General features: G+C 40.9%; 1 protein-coding gene across 1 annotated transcript; it reads right to left on the bottom strand.

Moving 5' to 3' along the window:
- Positions 1–3884: 3884 nt before the first annotated feature.
- DEPDC7 (DEP domain containing 7) lies at positions 3885–22342 on the bottom strand. Its single transcript, XM_010358344.1, has 9 exons — positions 22189–22342; positions 11677–12067; positions 9963–10090; positions 8982–9174; positions 5876–6087; positions 4988–5130; positions 4673–4798; positions 4499–4577; positions 3885–4205 (listed from the first exon to the last, which is right to left on the bottom strand). The coding sequence occupies exons 1-9, from the start codon at positions 22259–22261 to the stop codon at positions 4012–4014; spliced, it is 1539 nt and encodes a 512-aa protein (XP_010356646.1). The 5' UTR covers positions 22262–22342; the 3' UTR covers positions 3885–4011.
- Between the last annotated feature and the right edge of the window lie 433 nt (positions 22343–22775).

Raw genomic sequence — 22775 nt, forward strand, 5'->3', positions numbered from 1 at the left:
ACTGGTATCATAGGCCGGGCGCGGTGGCTCAAGCCTGTAATCCCAGCACTTTGGGAGGCCGAGGCGGGTGGATCACAAGGTCAGGAGGTCGAGACCATCCTGGCTAACACAGTGAAACCCCGTCTCCACTTAAAAAAAAAAAAATACAAAAAATTAGCCGGGCGAGATGGCGGGCGCCTGTAGTCCCAGCTACTCGGGAGGCTGAGGCAGGAGAATGGCGTGGACTCGGGAGGCGGAGCTTGCAGTGAGCTGAGATCCGGCCACTGCACTCCAGCCTGGGCGACAGAGCGAGACTCCGTCTCAAAAAAAAAAAAAAAAAAAAAAAGAACTGGTATCATAGGTACTTTATAGATGTTAGTCCTCAACCTTTATCCACTTCGACCAGCCACTATCAGTTATACCTAAGGGGGGGAAAAACCATTACTGACACGCTAACCTATTGGTGCATCATTTAAGTTCTCCCCACCTCTCATTAAAAGTCAGTTAAAATAGACAAAATTCAGTATTTAATCTTTTGGTTTTATTATTGTAAGGATGAACAATTTCAAACTGTATATTACTTGTCTATTTATCAAATACAGTTGACCCTTGAACAATGTGGGGGTTATGGGCATCAATACCCCTGCACAATCAAAATTCTACGTATAAGTTTTGACTCCCCTAAAACTTATTAGCCTACTCTTGGCCAAAAGTCTTACCAATAACAGTCAATTAACATACATTTTGTATGTTACATTATATAGCGTGGTTTTTTTGTTTTTGTTTTCTGGTTTTTGAGACAGGGTCTCGCTCTTTCACCCAGGCTGAAGTGCAATGGCGTAATCATGGTTCAATACAGTCTCAACTTCCTGGACTCAAATGGATCCTCCCACCTCAACCTCCCAAGTAGCTGTACCACAGGTGCATGCTACCATGCCTGGCTAATTTCTTTTTTTGGGTGGGGTGCTAAGAGACAGGTTCTCTCTACATTGCCCAGGCTGGTCTCAAGCAATCCTCTCGGCTTCTCAAAGTGCTGGGATTACAGTCATGAGCCACCGTGTCCATTCTAAATACTGTATTCCTACCATAAAGTAAGCTAGAGAAAAGAAAATGTTAGTAAGAAAATCACAAAGAAGAGAATATATACTATTCAAAGTGAAAGTGTATCACCCTAAAGGTCTTCATCCTTGTCACCTTCGCATGGAATAGGTAGAGGAGGAGGAAGGCTGGTCTTGCTGTCTGAGGGATCACAGAGGTGGAGGAGGTGGAAGGGGAGGCAGGAGAGGCAGGCACACTTTGTATAACTTTTGTTTTTAAAAATCCAAGTTAGGCCGGTCGCGGTGGATCACGCTTGTAATCCCAGCACTTTGGGAGGCTGAGGCGGGCAGATCACGAGGTCAGGAGATCGAGACCATCCTGGCTAACACGGTGAAATCCCATCTCTACTAAGAATACAAAAAAGTAGCCGGGCGTGGTGGCAGGCGCCTGTAGTCCCAGCTACTCGGGAGGCTGAGGCAGGAGAATGGCGTGAACCCGGGAGGCGGAGCTTGCAGTGAGCCGAGATTGCGCCACTGCACTCCAGCCTGGGCGACAGAGAGAGACTACGCCTCAAAAAAAAAAAAAAAATTCCAAGTATAAGTGGACCTGCACAGTTCAAACTTCTAGTGTTGAAAGGTCACCTGCATATCTTCACAGTGCACTCATGCCACATAATCATTAACTTGGTTAAAAAGGTATTAAAAACTTTAGCTCTAATGCCCAATTTACGAGAACTATAGGATACAAAGGAACATGATAAAGGACAGCCCAGACTTGTCATCAGAAAAATTCAGACTGAGGAAAACACAGGAACAACTGACCAAGTTTATTTAACAACAGAGACAGACACACAGACAGACAAAAAGACAAAGAGATGAGAAGGGTGGAAGGAGAAAGGAGAACTTACTTTTTGAGACAGAGTCTTGCTCTGTCACCAGGCTGGAGTGCAGTGGTGCAATCTCGGCTCCCTGCAACCTCTGTCTCCTGGGTTCAAGGGATTCTCTTGCCTCAGCCTCCCGAGTAGCTGGGACTACAGGTGCGTGCCCCCACACCCAACTAATTTTTGTATTTTTAGGAGAGACGGTCTTTCACCATGTTGGCGAGGATGGTTTCCATCTCTTGACCTCGTGATCCATCCATCTCAGCCTCCCAAAGTGCTAGGATTACAGGCGTGAGCCACTGCGAGTGGCCGAACTTACAGGTTTTTTTTTTTTTTTTTTTTTTTTTTTTTTTTTTTTTTTTGAGACGGAGTCTGACTCTATCACCCAGGATGGAGTGCAGTGCTGCATCTCAGCTCACTGCAAGCTCTGCTTCCCAGGTTTACAACATTCTCCTGCCTCAGCCTCCCAAGTAGCTGGGACTACAGGTGCCTGCCACCATACCCAGCTAATTTTTTTTTTTTTTTTTTTTTTTTTTTTGAGACGGAGTCTCGCTCTGTCGCCCGGCCTGGAGTGCAGTGGCCGGATCTCAGCTCACTGCAAGCTCCACCTCCCGGGTTTACGCCATTCTCCTGCCTCAGCCTCCCGAGTAGCTGGGACTACAGGCGCCAGCCACCTCGCCCGGCTAGCTTTTTGTATTTTTTAAATAGAGACGGGGTTTCACCGTGTTAGCCAGGATGGTCTCGAACTCCTGACCTCGTGATTCGCCCGTCTCGGCCTCCCAAAGTGCTGGGATTACAGGCTTGAGCCACCGCGCCCGGCCCCCAGCTAATTTTTTTTGTATTTTTTTTTTTTTTTAGTAAAGACGGGGTTTCACCATGTTAGCCAGGATGGTCTCGATCTCCTGACCTCGTGATCCACCCGCCTCAGCCTCCCAAAGTGCTGGGATTACAGAATTTACAGATTTTTTGTTTTTTGAAACAGAGTCTCGCTCTATCGCCCAGGCTGGAGTGCAGTGGCATGATCTCGGCTCACTACAAGCTCTGCCTCCCGGGTTCACGCCACTCTCCTGTCTCAGGCTTCCAGGTAGCTGGGACTACAGGCGCCCGCCACCATGCTTGGCTAATTTTTTGTATTTTTTTTTTTAGTAGAGATGGGGTTTCACCATGTTAGCCAGGATGGTCTCGATCTCCTGACCTCGTGACTCGCCTGCCTCGGACTCCCAACGTGCTGGGATTACAGGCTTAAGCCACTGTGCCCGGCCCAGAACTTACAGATTTTTGAAGAGAAACTTAAACACATCAACCAGGTGCAATTTATGGACATTTGAATCTCCATTTGAATAAACTGTCAAAATCATTTGAGATCATCATAAGATTTCAACACTAACTGCAAACCTGATATTAAGGAGTTGTAGGTTTATGTGAATGACAATGGTATCATGGTTGTTTTTTTAATGTCCTTTTTGTCATACACACTAACATTTTATAGCTGAAATATGATATCTGAAATTTGCTGGGGTGAGTGAGGAATGAGTCAGGGTATAGATTAAACAAGACTGTCCATGAGTTGGCAGTTGTCACTATTAGTTAATGGGTACAAGCAAGAGTTCATTACTCTATTTTCTCCACTTTTATATGTTTGAAATTTTCCACAATAAGCTTTAAAAATTTTGTTTTTGAAGCATTAGGATAGTCTGATTTCTGATTTGTCTACAACTTAAGGTAATTAGCAAATTCTTTTTATCATAGCCTAAGTTTCTATCTTGCATCTTTAGGGAGTACCTTTCAAAACACAAACCCCATTCCTATTAACATGTAATTATCGTTTTCTTTACTGTTTAATGCTTTCTTATACAAACACTGCAATGTCATAACATCTAAATATTATGTTCTATAAAGCACTGAGCACAGTAATTATAAATCAACTCACTTAAGTACTTAACAGCGATACACCATATGATTAATACTCAGCTTCTGACACACAAAGTTATAGAAAAAAATTTTTATTAAGTACAGTTTCATATTTAGAGCTTCCAAGATTACAAATGTGATTGGATATTTAGGATACATAATTTATTCTTAAAATACACAACTTATATACAGACATTAAAAACTCAGTCTCCAAAATGCTCAATAAAGATGTCTGGGTGACACTTATAGAATTGACCTAGCAATTTTTTCTTCTCTTTGGCAGAAAGTTTTGAATCCTCATCAATAGTTTTTAGTAAATTCAACAGCTCATCTCTGGTTGTCTTCTGCGTATTGTTGGAATAGTCACGTTGATCAATTCTCTGGCAGTAAATATATCCTTAAAGTTTAAAAGTAAAAAGTTCAGTTAATGACTCAATTCCTCATATTTAACCAAAAAAAATCAAGATATTCTTGTCTTTATGTTTTTCTTCCCCATTTTGTAATATGCACTGAAGATGGTAAGCACTGCTGACTTTCTAACCCTTGTCAAGTTGCTTAGTCTGAATTACTCTGAGGAGAATGTTTTAAATTTGGTTGAAATTAAAGTCCAACTACTTATAGCAAAACATTTTCAAAAAACACCTGAAATTTGTCTTTGGAAGATCATGAAAACAATATTTCTCAGATTACCTGCATCTCTATTTGGATCTCTTCCGTTCTGTATGGCCATAAGCTTAACACTTACAATTTTATGTAGAGTTCCAGGAATCTTAAGAAAAAGAAGGGACATGGGACATTATCCAAATGCATTTTAATCTAGTAATCTATTACATAAGCTCAATTTAACTACTTTCACAATTTTACCTTAAAAACATCTTTCTGATGATCCATTAAAAAGAGTACCAGAAGATCTGTTTTGCCTTTGGATAAATTTTTATTGTCAACAATAGCTTTCGAGAATATCCTTTTCACAACCATTCGGTTGTCACTCTATAAAAATAAAACAAATATATTCAATTGTATATATTTAAGAGACAAGTTTAATATAAAAGGGAATATCAAATATTAATAGCTATTATCCATTTCAGCATACTTGATGCTGAAGATGGAATAATCTAATACTTAATCTATAAGTATTAAGGATATTAAATACAACTAACAGTTAAACGAAAGACTTACTTCTTTCTGTAATTTAAACTCAGAAGGATTTGCTGCAACAGCCATGAAATACAGCAGTCTTCTAAATTCTTCTCTATTTTGGAAATCTAAAAGCTTTAGAAGGAGCTGGGTAGCTTCTAAAGCTATTTCCGTCTTCCCATTCACTTTAGCCAAAAGAAAAAACTGCTTTTAATTGACCAAATATGAGTATATTAAAGGGAACAAAACTCAAGTTATAGTTTGAGTTAAAAAGTGCACTTATTCAAAATTATTTCCAAAAGCAAAAGCAAGAGTAGGAATTAACAATGAATGGTGGATACCATAAAGGCAGCTTGTTCTCAAATTGGCAACACACACCCTAAGTCCCTGTCATATAATATCTTCGGGCATTAAATCTAACTCTTAGCTTTGTGGATAAAATCCCATTCTGATTTTCATTAATTCAGTACATTTGGGAGTATACCATGTGTACAAAACTCATGTATCCAACTTTACTTGAGAAAAATAGGGGGAATTTTCTGAAACCTCCAATTTGTTTCCAACAAATTATGCGGCTCATTGGTAGAGAGACAAAGCAGAGAGTCTGCCATTTTGAAGAGACTGAACGGGGAGTAATGGTGGTGCTGGTAACTCTTCTAAAAGAAGAGAATTGCTGCTTTATGCTTAAGCTTCCGGTGAATGAGAGCAGCATTATGCTCCTGGGTAGCCAGAAGTTTCTGCATAACTTTAGAGCTTGTTAAAGCCTCTTTCCAAATGACCCCTAGAAGTTTTTGAACAAACATACTTTCCATGAATTAATCCAGATCCACTCCCAGCTTGTAGTAGTACTATTTTGGTTCAGTTTGAGAACTAACTTTTTCTTGTTTCCTCCAAAAGATAAATGCTAGTATCCAATTAGATCTTACTTACCTAAGAGTTCTGCAATTCCATTATGAACATCAGATAAGTGATTTAACAGAGGTTCCCTACTACTGTAATATCTGCCAATGGCATCAAACAGAAGTTCTTTCACTAAGTCTGTTCGGTCTGGTTGCTCAGGAAAGCTTCTGCTTATTTCCACCACCATCTGGTCTGGAAGGTATTCCAAACAGTCAATTGCTGCAGAGAGCCACTCATCTTCCCTATACGGGAGAGGGGAAGATTATTTAAAAGGCAAAGAATAACAAATATACACATGGTACCTGATTCACTAGCTATTTCATGCCATCAGGATAAATTTCTACATGAGCTTAAAAGATATGTATAGCTCTTTTTAATATATAGCTAGATCATGTATCACATTTACAAGTTCAGTTTAATGTTTTCCCTTTATTTTTTCCTTTTTCACGAAAACAAACTCTCCACCACAATACAGAGGTGAAAAGAGCATACAAATTAAAACTCTGCTCTTGCTCTTCACATTTACAATGGAGACCCAGAAACTCCAAGTTACTTGCTCAGGCCTCAGGCAGGACTAGATCCCAGATCTGAGTTCTGGGCCAGTATTTCTCCAACACAGTGTTGCTTACTTCAGAGCTCTGTCTATGATCTATTAGCTCTCCCTTTAGCTAGGACAGAAAAAAGGAAGAAACGTTTCAAAATGATTACACATCAGGCCTGGCGCGGTGGCTCACGCCTGTAATCCCAGCACTTTGGGAGGCCGAGCCAGGTGGATCACATGAGGTCAGGAGTTCGAGACGAGCCAGGCCAACATGATGAAATCCTGTCTCTACTAAAAATGCAAAAATTAGCTGGGCGTGGTGGTGTGCCCCTGTCATCCAAGACACTCGGGAGGCTGAGGTGGGATAATTGTTTGAACCCAGAAGGCAGAGGCTGCAGTGAGCCAAGATTGTGCCACTGCACTCCAGCCTGGGCAACAGAGCAAAACCTCATCTCAAAAAACAAACCAACAAATAATTAAATATCAATTATCATCTACAGTAAAATCCTGCTGGGTAACTTCAGAAAAATGTTAATTTGAAGAAATAAAGTAGCAAACTTTTAATATTCCATTTTTTATATCTATCTATCTATCTATCTATCTATCTATCTATCTATCTATCTATCTATCTATCTATCTATTGTTAAAAAGCAATCAATCATGTCCTCTACTGCCATACTGCCATGGACTCAGGACAACTAATTCAGCCAGGTGAGGTATCTCAGGCAGGTCATTTCACCTCTCTTGACATCAGCTTCAACTTTATATAAGATGATCTTTAAGGTCACTTCTAGCACAAATTCTGATTTTGCATATAAAAATTAGTAATTACAAGGCCGGATGCAGTGGCTCATGCCTATAATCCCAGCACTTTGGGAGGCCAACGTGGGCAGATCACAAGGTCGGGAGTTCAAGACCAGCCTGGCCAATATGGTAAAACCCCCATCTCTACTAAAAATACAAAAATCAGCCAGGCGTGGTGGTGCACACCTGTAGTTCCAGCTATTTGGGAGGCTGAGGCAGAAGAATCGCTTGAACCCGGGAGGCGGAGGTTGCAGTGAGCTGAGATCATGCCACTGCACTCCAGCCTGGGTGACAGAGAGAGACTCTATCTCAAAAAAAAAAAAGAATTTAGTAATTACAAAATGTTTCGGCCAGACGCGGTGGCTCAAGCCTGTAATCCCAGCACTTTGGGAGGCCGAGATGGGCAGATCACGAGGTCAGGAGATCGAGACCATCCTGGCTAACACGGTGAAACCCCGTCTCTACTAAAAAAATACAAAAATCTAGCCGGGCGAGGTGGCAGGCGCCTGTAGTCCCAGCTACTGGGGAGGCTGAGGCAGGAGAATGGCGTAAACCCGGGAGGCGGAGCTTGCAGTGAGCTGAGATCCGGCCACTGCACTCCCACCCGAGCGACAGAGCGAGACTCCGTCTCAAAAAAAAAAAAAAATGTTTCACATGTTCCTTTAGGTTATAGAAATGTGTTCTATCTGCAGAATTCAGTAACACATATGTTGGGATTAACTTTTTCATATAAGCTTTAAGCTGCCTTTTGGCATTCAACTGTTTATAGTATTAATAGTTCTTTGGAAGGTAGAATTAGTGAAGTACTGAAAATGTAATTGTATTCCTTTCAAACATTTTCATCCCCTTAACTAGACTGGAACACTATCTGCTAAGGCAAAATAATAAAAAATTAAGCTAGAAAAATCCAGTAACTTATTTTAACCTTCAATAATTTTTATAGAAGAGCCTCAAAGTTATGAGTAATGCAGAACTCTTCCTTAAGGAAAAAAAGTCTTAATTCCCTCAGCATCTAAAGTTAAGCCTTCAAACCTTAGGATTTACATTCAAGAGAGTAGTAACTGGAATGAGAGAGTTACTTTCATTGTTTTGTTTTTTCTGAGACAGAGTCTCAATCTGTCACCCAGGCTGGAATGCAGCAGCATGATCTCGGCTCACTGCAACCTCCGCCTCCCAAGTTCAAGTTATTTTCCTGCCTCAGCCTCCCAAGTAGCTGGGATTATGTGCCACCATGCCTGGCTAATTTTTGTATTTTTAGTAGAGTCAGGGTTTTACCATGTTGGCCAGGCTGGTCTCGAACTCTTGACCTCAAGTGATCCAACCACCTCGGCCTCCCAAAGTGCTGGGATTACAGGCGTGGGCCACCACACCCCACCTTATTGTATTTCTTTAATACAACTAGTTAACTAAATACATATGTAACAGACATTCTAGATACGTGATCAAAGGATCTCAAGAATCTGTCAAATCTGTTTTTACCAGGTCCCTTTGAGGAATCTTAAGAGTTCAGACAGCTCTACATTTTAACAAAGATAAGAAGCTAAAGCATAATCATTTTTTTCACTTAATGTACAAGTTACATGTGAAACAAAAATGAATATGAAAAATAAAACAAATCTTTTTCTAATTTTGACTAATGTCATTTTGTTCTTCACATTCTCAAATACTGATAATATTAACTAACAATGCATATCTAATCCTACAGAAAAAAGAATAGAACAGATTATCTTAAAACCATTATCTCAATCTACCTACAAACACACTCAAATTATTATATGTATTTCCACATACTGAGAGTCACTATAAGCCTTGAGAATCCCTCGATCCAGATAGTTACTGCTGTTGATCATGTCGGACTGCCTCTTAGATTGAGGAACTTTAGGTACAGTAGCCTCTTGCTGTTTCAATAAGGAGTCAAGAAGTGGAAGATCTACAAGTTGTAGTAGACGCCCAATTGTTTCTTCTTGCCACACTTCATTAATAACTACACAGGAAAAACGACAAGGTGAAAAGTAACAATTAACAGTTTCTATATGCTCACGATAATATTTTTCTAAGCAGGTCTAAGCTAGTAAATTTGTGGCCAAAAAGAAAGAAAAAGTCAACCTTACGAAGTGCTTTCTTATAACAAAGTAAAACAATCCAAGATTTGTTTAGAGTGTAGGAGAATAGGCTTTGGACAACAGGAATTCTTTTCATTCTTTGTACTGTAAAAACCAATCTGTCAGAGATAAGAGATCAAGTCATGTAACATGTTAATAAGGACTTTGGAAGAAAGAATGATTCATTCAAGCTAAAAACTTGTTTGAAACTATTGGCTGCAGATTATTCCACTCAGGGTTTCCACGACTGGAATGGGGGAAAGGTGGAAATTAAAGTCATTAAACTATATTCCATTGCCACAGACACAGAAGAACCGAAGAATTCTGTTAACGTTTTAATGTAATTTTCAAATTTTATTTGGCCTAATAAAATCTTAGGAAAAGAAATATCTGAGAGCATATTTTCAATACAAATCTGCATGCAAAACATCTCAGAACTGAACCTTTGCCAGCTGATCGGACAAAAGTCAGTGTTCAAGAGTTCTAACACTGATCTATTTGTTAAAGATAATAGACTTCTGTTAAAATTTAACATAAACAGCTTTAATACATAGTGCACTCTTTCTCTGTACTTTGAATATGTAAAATCTAATAAAGGTTAAGATCTAAAAATTTTAAATAACTTTGAAGTTAGTCTTCTACTTCTTACTTTGCTTCATCTTTAGCTTACCTTGTGGAGACAAGGTTGCAGAGATATTTACATGAGGGGAGTTGGCAGGCTTTAAACTCAGATTTTCCCACAGGTCCTCTAAACTGGCTGATTTGATATCGGATGACTTAAATAATGCATCTGCATACCTAAAATGAATTTATTTCAGAAATGAACATTTACTAAGCCCACAGAAATATTTTAGTATTTGAGAGCTAAGAGTTTTCTACAGAGTTATGCATTTCAGAGCAAAAACACAACTCCAAATTCTAAGAGTAGAATAAATTATAAAAACACCCACCTTCTTTCTCAAGCATATTCTGTTCTCCTTTGAACATTTTCTTAGATTTAAGTGATTCAATGAATAAAATCTTAGTCGCCAGTTTAATAATGCAATCAAACATAACTGAACTTCATTATGCGTACTGGTTTTATCAGTTATCTCTTTGTGGGGCATTCTTTGGTGGAGAGTGCTTACACTCTCCACCAAAGAATTTCTAAATACAGATCCACAGCCCTTTACCTGCAATTCTAAAACCCAAAAAGCTTTGAAAATCAAAGGTTTATTTAGAGCTCATATAGTGACAAAACCTGTCCCGAGACTATAATAGCTTTAATTTATCCCGGTAGTATATTCTTTTGTTTACCACAGAAATATCATAATGCTTGATTACCAGATGCTGTTCCAGATGCCTCTAGGGATGTTGAACCATATATATGTACAACATAACTTTTCTGAATGCTCCAAAGTTCCAAATTCCTAAATGCATCCAGTCCCAAAGATTTCACATAAAGTGTGTGGACCTGCATCTGAAAGTGTTGACTGTGCCTTACTTTATCCTCATGTTTCCTTTCTACACAAAGAGGTACATTTTATCATGTTTTAGATTGGGTTAAAACATGTAAAAATGGGCCAGGCGCAGTGGCTTATGCTTCTAATTATTCCAACATTTTAGGAGGCCAAGATGGGAGGATCACTTGAGCCCAGGAGTTTCAGACTAGCCTGGTCTCGAACCATAATGGGATTCTGTCTCCACAGAAAAAGAAAAGAAAAAGAATTAGCTGGGCATGGTGGTGTATGCCTGTAGTCCCAGCTACTGGGAGGCCAGGGTGGGAGGGTTGCTTGAGCCCAAGAGGCAGACGATGCAGTGAGCTGAGATCACACCACTGCACTCCAGTCTAGGTGAGAGAGTAAGACCCTGCCTCGTCAGATCTGAATTATAAGAGCTTCAATTATACCTCTGTGTCACCACTGCACAGTTTAGCTGAGGGTAACAAAGTGGAAAAGGTAAAGTTGGCTTACTTCATGACAAATAGCTATAAGTTTATTATGCATTATCACCCACATCCATTTCAATCACTGGATTCCACAATTCTGTCTCCCCAGTTTCCCTTTAAATGATTCCTTCTTCTCTCCCACCTCAATCTGGGTTTCTCTGCCTGCCTTCGCTATGTTCTCATACCAAGTGGTATGAAAACATTTTTTACACTGTAACTATAACCTGAAGCAGGAAAATCAAAGTGTTGTTGACTGCTTCTGCTAAATATAAAATATGACTAGGAGATACCCAATAAAGTTAACAAAATTTCATCGCACTTTATCAAATTTACCCACAGACCCATATTTTAGCCACATTTACTGCCAAAAAGGTAACATAAAGCCAGTTGGCATCTCATAAAAAGGTAGACAAAATCCTGTGAATATCCCCGTGATAATCTAATATTGTATACCAACCTGGAAGGTGAACATAGTTTGTTCTCTTTGCCTAACTGACTGTCTTGGTTAGGTATTGTGGTGAATCTATAAAGGCTGCAACTACTATCTTCAAATGTAGGTTTTTTGTCTTTTCCAAAGACTTTGGTTGGAATTGCTTCAAATACTTTGTAGTCCATAAGTGCTTGACACACTCTCACCACTTTGGCCCGAGGAATATCTACATCACCAAAATACTTATTCTGAATTAGGTGAGAAAAAATGACATCCACAGCTTCTGAACCAACAAAGCAGTCATTGTGCCGTTTTAAACGGTGCCTTCGTTTTTTCACTTCCACTTGTGTTTGAAGAGTGTTTATGATGCTGCTCCACACATACGTGGCTCCAAATGGCTGCTGAGCTACACTGAAACCTAGGAGAAAAATCATAGAGAAACTGGGATTTGGTACCTTGTTCATTTGTAATAAGGTCTAAGCAATCCTTAGGCAAAAATGTGGTAATTTCCAAAGTTATTGATAAGGAGCAACTATGAGGGTAGCTTATTGAAATACTGCTTTAATAGCAATTCATTAAAAAATATGGTACTTATTATATGCCAAATACTGTTCTATATGCTAAGATACAACAGTAAGCAAAATAAGATCCCTGTTCCCAGGAACTTAAGACTTTGTAGGAAGACAATCCATACGTGTTAGATCAGTGCTGAGAAGAAAAATAAAGCTGGATAAGATAAGGAATGCTACTTTAAATGGGATGTCAGGAAAGACCTGTGTGATAAGGTTATACCTGAGCAGAAACTCAAGTAAAACCAAGAAGCAAGCTGTGCAGACATCTGGGGAAAGAGCACATACCTGAGGTGGGAGTGTGCTCTGGGAGGATAGGAGGGAGGTCAGTACAGCCAGAGTGGTGTGGGGAGGGAGAGAAGAACAGGAAGTTAGATCAAGAAGGGAGAGGGGCTGGCGTTTGAGACTGGGAGTTAGGAGGACACATCAAGTAGGACCTTGTGGCAGTTACCAGTTATGTACAAGAATTCTATTACATGCCTTATGTAAATTATCTAATCTTCAATAGCAACCTATGAGGTAGGTATCGTTTCCATTTGAGAGATGGAAAACAGAGTCACAGAGGTTACGTAGCACTTCCAGATATTATATTGAAAGAGGTAGTACTGGGACTTGGCTCATGTTTTATATGACTTTGAAGTACTTATGAGTCATACACACACACACAGTCATGCACCACAAAACATTTCTGTCAACAATGGACCACATATAACAGTAGTCCTATACAATTACAATGGAACTTAAAAATCCCTATTCCTAGCTCTTGCTGTACCTTTTCTATGTTTAGATACACAAGTACTTATCATTGTGTTACAATTGCTTACAGCATTCAGTACAGCTCTGCATGTTTGTGGCCTAGGAGCAACAGGCTATCCCACATAGCCTAGGTGTGTAGCAGGCTATACCATCAAGGTTTGTGGAACTACACTCTATGATGTTTGCACAACAATGAAATCACCTGACAATACATTTCTCAGTACATATCCCCGTCATTACACTATGCATGACTGTGTACACACACACACACACACACACACACACACACAATCATTGCAGGAATAAACTAATATTTTTAAAGCCTCCTATGATGCAGGCTTATGAGTTAAACACTTTGTATGCAGGGTAAAATAACAATTTGGTTCCTACCCTATAGGAGCTTATGACCTATTGCAAAGACAGTATGCACAGAAGTAAAGCAAGATTTTTGCCAAACACAAAAGGAGAAAAACAAACTTTCAAAAATATCCTATATTTTTCCTCATTGTAATTAGCAGATATTTGGAAATCAATAGGAAAGAAATCAGGTCTTGGGCTTTTGAAAACTGATGGAATGGATTGTAGCGAATCACCCACTTGGTGGCTGGCTGGCTCTCTCCCTTTTTTCCTTTCATAAGAGTTCTTCTCTCCCTCCCCTTTAACATGTTACACTTTTTAGTGATTCTCTGAAAACTCAGCAGTCCTAATTTAAGCCCCATTTATGTTAAGTATGTTACTTCCTTTATTTTTACGATATTTTGGCGGAGAGGTTGAAGTTATTACTTCCTTTAAGATACTCTAAAAAGGAAAAGCATATGCATGAGTACAATGGTAAGGAAAAAAGGAAATTATAATTAAAGAAATTGCTACTTGAAATTATCTTCCTACTTTTTTAGGCAAAATAGAATGTGTAAGATGATGAAAGCATAAGATAAGCTCCTGAAGGACATTATTAAAACTCCTTTACAGCCTGCCGAAGATAGTGAAACGTCCTCTCTACTAAAAATACAAAAATTGGCCAGGCATGGTGTCAGGCACCTGTAATTCCAGCTACTCAGGAGGCTGAGACAGAGAATTGCTTGAAGCTGGGAGACAGAGGTTGCAGTGAGCTGAGACAGTGCCACTGCACTTCAGCCTGGACAACAAAGGAAGACTCCCTCTAATAAACAAACAAACAACTCCTCTTAGTGCACTAGAGCCATAAATTATAAGTGGGTCATTTGAAATTCATCCCTTATGTTGCAATAAATACAAGGAGTACACTGAACCACTACACTGATTTCACTCGTAGCATAATTCTGTAGCTACTAGCGATTTAAACATCTTTTTTTTTTTTTTTTTGAGACGGAGTCTTGCTCTGTCGCCCAGGCTGGAGTGCAGTGGCGCGATCTCAGCTCACTGCAACCTCCGCCTCCCGGGTTCAAGCCATTCTCCTGCCTCAGCCTCCTGAGTAGCTGGGACTACAGGCGCCCGCCACCTCGCCCGGCTAGTTTTTTGTATTTTTTAGTAGAGACGGGGTTTCACCGTGTTAGCCAGGATGGTCTCGATCTCCTGACCTCGTGATCCGCCCGTCTCAGCCTCCCAAAGTGCTGGGATTACAGGCTTGAGCCACCGCGCCCGGCCTAAACATCTTTATAGTGAAAATTAATAGCATATACACAAACACACAGCCCTTTATTGTTTATTTGTATATTTCTAATACCAAAAGTAGATGGGTAATTTACCACCTACTTGCTCGTCGCCCAGGCTGGAGTGCAGTGGCGTGATCTTGGCTCACTGCAAGCTCCGCCTCCTGGGCTCACGCCATTCTCCTGCCTCAGCCTCCCGAGTAGCTGGGACTACAGGTGCCCACCACCATGCCCGGCTAATTTTTTGTATTTTTTTCAGTAGAGACGGGGTTTCACCATATTAGCCAGGATAGTCTCAATCTCCTGACCTCGTGAACCTCCCGCCTCGGCCTCACAAAGTGAGCAAGATTGTTTTTAATTGTCAAAATTGTATTTTAAATTTGAAGATATTTCACAAGCCAGTACTAAACAAAGATGGAAGTAATTGTTGCCAGTCTTCCAAATATAATGTGAGCTGTTTCAGGAACTGAATTATCGAGAACTGACTAAATAAACCAAGCTGTAATCAGACTTACTCTTAGTACAGTATTTAGTCTGTTGAACAGAACAAGAATGAGGCATCTGATGGAATCTCAAAGTAAGTCCAGGTCATTCCTGGTATCCAGAACTCAGGAGTAGTTGTACTGTTTCCAGCCACAATGCCTAAACATTGTGAGCGACTAATATTCTTAACTTCCTAAAATACCAGAGATTATAAGTAAGATTTAAATAAGCAATCTCTGCTTAACTTTTCAAATCTTTATTATTAATAGCTAACATTTGAGTATTTACACTATGACAGGCTCTGTCTTCTCGCATTTAATTCTGATAAGCTTCTCTGCGAAATGATTATAAATAATCCTATTTTGAGGAAATTGAGGCTCCGTGAGTTAAACCTGCCCTCAGTTACACAGCTAATAAATACATACTAGTTTTTCCTAGTACTTAAATATAAATATATGAAAAGTCAGCCACCAGATAAGTCGTTTAAGCATTGACCTTTCGCTGGAAACTTGGATTAAGTGAAACAGCTTTAAGAGAGCCAAGAGATAAAACAAACTCTAAGAACCCTTAATCAAGCTATTTAAAAACAGTAGTCACTACTCTTAAAATAAGGCAGGATATCATAAATTCTGTAATAAATACTACCATAGTACACAGGGTAAGACAGGAAAAGGAAGACATGCAAGATTCATTCTTCGATCAGACTGCCTTTTAAGAACCAATGAGACAGACTTTTGGACTAGTTATAATAAAAAGATGAAACACATAAGTCATAACACTTGAGCTACAAGTAGGTTAGTATACAAATCCTAAATGATAAGGCTGAGTCACTTATTAATTACAGATCAATAAGACAGCTGAAGAGGGCAATGTAGTTGGCCTCAATGAGTAGAAATGGCTAATCTTCACAGAAGAATTAAGAGGTAAAGAATAAATTTCTCCATATTAACTTGTGGGAAATCAGGAGGTTTTGCAGGTTAAATAACACTGTATAAAAGATTAAAGAACGGGTTAGAGCAGGATAGTAGGCACCTGTGAACCACAGAGGCTTCCAGAGTGCTCCAGGCATGATACAATACAGCCCTCACAGGTCCCCTCTGTTCTCACTGACCATCAATTCCCAACCATTGCATCCTGGGGAATTTCCCTTCAAGCACCACCACCTACAGACCCAGACTAGCTCATGTTCATACAGATGCTTTCATACACAACGTACCCTGGACTTGACAAGTAAATGTGCCAAAACTCATACCAGGATAACCGGCTTTTTTAAATGCTTACTTCACCAGTTGAACACATATCCCCCACATACTGGTTTGAAACTTATTTATCATCATCTAAAAGCTGAAATGAATATTGGTATAGCAGATCATGGCCCAGTAAGATGACTTACTGTGATTTCTAAACAGGATTTAAGAAACCAGAAATAGACAATGAAAGTTTTTTAAGTCTTGCAATCAGAAGTAAGGGTTCAGTTTGTCCTCAAACCTCACTTTCATATGAGCTAAACAACCTTTTGAAATCCATCACTATCTACATCTTGATGCTTCCTTACATTTTGTCAAGCATTTTCTTTTTTTTCTTTTTCTTTTGAGATGGTGTCTCACTCTGTCACCAGACTGGAGTGCAGTGGCAAGATCTCGGCTCACTGCAACCTCCAACTCCCTGGTTCAAGTGATTTTCCTGCCTCAGCCTCCTGAGTAGCTAGGATTACAGGCACCTACCACCACGTCCAGCTAATTTTTTTTTGTATTTTTAGTAGCGACAGGGTTTCACCATGTTGGCTAGGATGGTCTCGAACTCCCGACCTCGTGATCGACCCACCTCAGCCTCCCAAAGTGCTGGGATTACAGGTGTGAGCCACCATGCCCAGCCTGGTCAAACATTTTCTAAAAGCATCATGGGACAAATGGAATCAAAGAGTTTAGAGATCAGCTGTAAAAACTCTGGATAAGAGACAATCTCTGTAAGTAGGTTTCTTCATCTATGGATAAAATAGTTGAACACAGTATTTTAGGTTAGTTTCAGGTCTAAGCTGCCAGGCCAGGCACAGTGGTTCATGCCTCTGATCCCAGGACTTTGGAAGGCCACCGCGGGAAGATTGCTTGAGGCCAGGAGTTCAAGATTACAATGGACTATGATTGCACCATTGTACTCCAGCCTGGGTGACAAAGTGAGATCCTGTCTTTAAATAAACTGATTATAGGGGCCGGGCGCGGTGGCTCAAGCCTGTAATCCCAGCACTTTGGGAGGCCGAGACGGGCGGATCACGAGGTCAGGAGATCGAGACCATCCTGGCTAACACGGTGAAACCCTGTCTCTACTAAAAATACAAAAACTAGCCGGGCGAAGTGGCGGGCGCCTGTGGTCCCAGCTACTCGGGAGGCTGAGGCAGGAGAATGGCGTAAACCCGGGAGGCGGAGCTTGCAGTGAGCTGAGATCTGGCCACTGCACTCCAGCCCCGGCGACAGAGTGAGACTCTGCCTCAAAAAAAAAAAAAAAAAAAAAAAAAAAAAAAACTGATTATAGGAATGTAAAGACTGAAACTATATCTCCTCCATTTAGATAAGGACACTGAACACCAAATATGGCAGATCTATAGGCAAGAAAGGAAGCATTCGGACAAATGTGACCGCACCAGATACAAACCCTTTTGGAAGGTTGCCTAATGAGGTTCAGAAATAATTTAATTATCTAGCCTATAACACATAGTCTTAAGCACTATATAAACCTAGGCCAGTTAACCTTCATTTTTCAAGCAGACTCATCCTTATTTGCTTGAAAACAATAACTATTTTTCAAAAGCTGCCCTTCACATGTATTTGAACTCTACCATAAAAAAATTTACCAACAGTAAAACTTCAGTAATAATCATCCTCGCTTCTAAGAATTCACACTAAATAATCAAGTTACAATAATTCCCTAAAAATGTCAAGAAATTACATTTACCCAAAAATTAGGGATAATCAGCATCAACCATAATCCACCTTGTCAGCAACCCCAGCCTACTGTGAAAACCTATTTAAAGGGAAAACAATTGTATAATCACTTCTAATAGTAAGATTATATTAAGTCTTTAGAAGTAGATCAATATACACATTATAAAATTGGATCTCAGTGTAAGGTAAACATACACACAGAATTACTAAAACACACTACCTCTTAATGAACATACAACAATTTTGTTTTCATTCTTGGTCTTTAGACTGGACTTAAAAAAAAAAAAAAAAAGGAACTGAATCCAGACAGCTGATGTTTCTCCATAAAACTTTTAAGAGATGGTGAGCTACTGCCCGATTTCTTTCAGATTTCCTAACAGTTTACAGAGGTTTTAATTATTTAATTGCCTTACAGATTGCCTCAATATAATACAATTGGTTATCAATATTTGTTAGTTGCTAATTATTGCTAACTACTAAAAAAACTTAATTTTTTTTCCTTTTTTTTTTTTTTTTTTGAGACAGAGGATTACTTTGTCATCCAGGCTGGAGTGCAGTGGTGTGATCTTGGCTCACCACAACCTCTGCCTCCTGGGTTCAAGTGATTCTCCTGCCTCAACCTCCCAAGTAGCTGGGATTACAGGTGTGCGCCACTACACCCAGATAATTTTTGGATTTTTTTTTTTTAGCAGAAATAGGGTTTCGTCGCATTGGCCAGGCTGGTCTCAAACTCTTGGCCTCGAATGATCCACCTGCCTCAACCTCCCAAAGTGCTAGCATTACAGGTGTGAGCCACTACACCCCATTCATAAAAAAAATTTTTAAAGAAAGGTTAACCCAGTGGTTCTCAGTGGGTGATTATACCCCCCACAGGACATGTCTGGAGACATTTTTGATTATCACAATGAGTGTGGGTATTGCTGGTATCTAGTGGATAGAGGGATGCTACTAAACATCCTACAATGCACAGACAGCCCCCACAACAAAGAAAACATCAGTAGTGCCAAGGTTAAGAAACCTTGGGTTGACTGAATACTGTTCAGACATGGAAACTTGTGCTAACGCAGCAGACACAGTGCTAGGTGCTGTGACTACAAAGAGTTAGACCAGTATGGACTCTGCAGTCCCAGGGACCTGAGTTCCATTGTTGGGTCCCTCATTTAGTAATAACACAATCCTGAGCAAACTGCCTAACTTTTCTGTTGCAAAACAGAGCTAACTCCACTTCTCTACTCATTGCGAGGATCATGAGACAATATGTTAATGTGTCTCACAAAATGCCCAGAAATTATATCACTAAAAACAAAAGGAGGAAACTGTCACAGTCTAGAAGACTCATTGCATGACAACTCAATGTAATACAGTATCTTGGATGGGATCCTAGAAGAGAACATTAGGCAAACACCAAGGGAATCTAAGTGTGGAACCTTCAGTTAATAATTATATGTATCAATATTGGTTCATTAATTATGACATTAATTATGACAAATGGACTATACTATTTAGTGAATCTATTCTAAAATTTTAAGTTTATTTTAAAAGTAGAAAGAAAAGGGAGGTATCTTTCTTCCTCTTCCTTCCTCTGAACTCAGAGGACACAGTCCCCAACCTTAGGAGTTTACCTTTTATTTACTCCTACTACCTGGATGATGTCAAGCTCTGAATAGTATTCAACCACATAAAGGCCACCAGGAGATGAGAAGACCAAATGTGACACATACCAGAAGATTTAACTTTTCATCAGAAAATAACACATCTATAAATCCTAAACCATGTAGGATTTAAGAGAATTTTAAGACAGATTTTTTCAAACGAGGTTTTAAAATATTACTCAAAGAATTGTCAAGACAACAAAGAAAAAGGACATTTGTTGGATAGTAACCAAAACCTCATGAAACTATTAATAAATGTAAAGAGAATTGTGCTTATGGTGTTAAAACTGGACAGTTGTGACTGAGTGGAAAAATTTTCTATACTATGATCCCAACATTACAACACTTTTACTGGATATTGGTTCTGGTAGTCCAAAGTTTATTTTCCTGCTAGTTGGCATTAGAGGTGTCATGCTGAAGACTGTGATTGCCTCTGAAAAAAAGGGTGCAGGTAGGTAAAAGAAGTGTCTACCAACACAAAAAATTTAAAATATCTACGAGAATTATCAGCAAAAGCAGACATTGGTCCCTGCTTTAATTCACACAGATTAATGAGACAGCATATGGGAAGTACTTTGAGCTCCCCGGAAAAGTGATACCAGGCAAACTCAAAGAATTAGGTTACAGTATAAAGGGATAACAGGATAACAGACTACTTTCTTGTTTGTCATATTAAAAGACAAGTGTTTTTGACGTACTCGCTTAAGACTGGCATATAGATCTCATTTCTTGTACGTAAATCAGGTCACTGGTCATTACAGCCCCTTTAAGGTAAGGGAGAGTTACTAATCGGTGGAGAAACAAAAGTACGAAGCTGCCTGCCAGAACACACAGAAAGAGAATGGCAAAGAACCAAGAACCGTGTGCTCCCATTACCTTGCTCACTGGGACTATGATAAGGCAACTAAAGGGTGAAAGAAAGGCTAACGAATGTTACCAGGTCGGGATTCCAGCGGTAGCAAGCAAAACGAGTGAGAAGAGCAGCGGGTCCCTCTCTGTCCACTGCAGCTGGTGTGCCGAGGACAGTGGTTTTTTTCCTTTGACTCCTGATAACCAGCACTTCAACTCTTCCCTTTGATAGCTATCTACTTAATTTCTGAATACATACTTCCTTACACCATCTAAGAACCTGCTTACAAATGCCCAAAGCTCCAGAATTGGTATTTCAGCTATTAGAGAAAACAGGGTACCACGTTTTTATTTTAAGCAGGTGACATCTGGGAATTTCCTTCACTGAGTAAGTGGGCCCAAAAGATTTCTCAAGACTGTTCTCAATATCATTTGGTTTTAAATTCCCAAATGTCTTAGCATTTGTCTTCTCTTCACAACGTAAATCAAGGAGACATTCTCAACGTGGCCACCTGTGCTTATCTGGATCCTTTACATGAGAGCAGACTAAGGTCAATATCATGAAGTTTCTTATAAAAGGACAAGTGAAAAATGGTTCTCTATCATAATCTGTCGTTAGCATTTTGAAGATTAAAAGGAGCATTAGTAAGTCAAACACAAGAGTGGGGCCACTGAGAAGCACCCATTTGACCCACAGGAAGGAATCACAGTTTCACTGGTTGTTTTTACAAATGAAAGGCTTTTGTCAGAAAGGGAAGCAATTCCTACAACATCCCAGACTGGAGCTCCAGAAAGGGGGTAAGTTGTAACTTAACCAAAAGAAAAAAAAGCCAAGTGTTATCTGAATATCTTAACAGTTATCTGACTCACCCCTATTAACTGAGTTGTAGATATGCTATAACCAGCATTTTAGAAGTGATATCCGATTCTGTTCATGTGTTTGAACATTTAAAGAAACCAGGATCCTAAATCAACTGCCCCCAAAAGACACGATTAAGCCGGTGGCAGAATTTGCCAACTTCTCTCCTAATTTCGTGTAACTATTTTTTTAGCCAAAAACTTCTATTCACTAAAGTACGGCTTATACATAGAGTGTTAATAAATACCTTTTATGCCAAATTCCTGCCAGTAGAACTCACATAAACCTCTCATCCCTCCCAGGAAGAGTCTGAGGAGACAAGCTGACTCTTGACTCCTAGCAGTCTGGAGAACAAAGTGGGAAAGGGAGGCGCTCGGCCCCTGGCCATACTGTGCAGTCAAGGTTTGTGGTTGAGACGGGGGGCAAAGAACTACACAAATTCCAGATATCACACTTGTCACCGGTAGCACCGCGGAGCATATCCCGGGGCTCCACGGCGCGTGCCTGGCACGTTAGCGGGCGCACAGACGGATGCGCGGTGAAGTTGAGAGTTTGAGTAGACAGAAAAAAGCTGGGTTGTGCGGGCGGGGTCGGCAGCCTGCAGCCCACCAGCCAGAGAGGAACCCGATCCGCCCGCTCGCCGGGGGCTTTGGCCAAGTGGTCGCAGCTGTGCGGGACTCGCCCAGCCGGCGGTTGCCAGGCTCAGGCGGCCGAACGCCCTACGCCGCCCGCCCCGCGCCGGGACCCAGCCCGCGCACCCCAGCCCGCCCCACGCCATTCCGGGCGGCAGTCCTCGGCACCTACCGGGAGGCCTGTGCGCAGGGCTGTGAAGAGCCGAGAGGTTCAGCGCAGCAGCCTTCTCCCGCACGGTGGCCATAGCCCTTGCTCCCCAGACGCCAACTCCTCCAACAGCTTCACAGCTCACTGAGCGCCCGTCTGTTAACTGGGCGGGGCGGGGCTCACTGCAGGCCCCGCCCCCGCTGCCGGTCACGTGTCTCTCTGGCACCCACTGAACGTAGCCCGCGGCGCCAGCGATCCAAGTTTCCTCGGGCGCGAAGCCACGCGAGGGGTGTCCGGGGAGAGAGCGGTTCTCTGGGCCGGCACCACGCGACCCGCGGCTCACACTAGCGGCGTTCGAACCGCGGCCTGCCGTAGATTAACTCGGGGACCAGGCCGGGCGCGGTGGCTCCCAGCACTTTGGGAGGTCAAGGCAGGTAGATCACCTGAGGTCAGGAATTCGAGAGCAGCCTGGCCTACGGGGCGAAACCCCGTCTCTACTAAAAATACAAAAATTAGCCGGGCTTGGTGGCGGGCGCCTGTAATCCCAGCTACTCGGGAGGCCGAGGCACAAGAATCACTTGAACCCAGGAGGCGGAGGTTGCAGTGAGCCG

The sequence above is a fragment of the Rhinopithecus roxellana genome, chromosome 15, assembly GCF_007565055.1.
Source record: "Rhinopithecus roxellana isolate Shanxi Qingling chromosome 15, ASM756505v1, whole genome shotgun sequence".
Taxonomy (NCBI): domain Eukaryota; kingdom Metazoa; phylum Chordata; class Mammalia; order Primates; family Cercopithecidae; genus Rhinopithecus; species Rhinopithecus roxellana.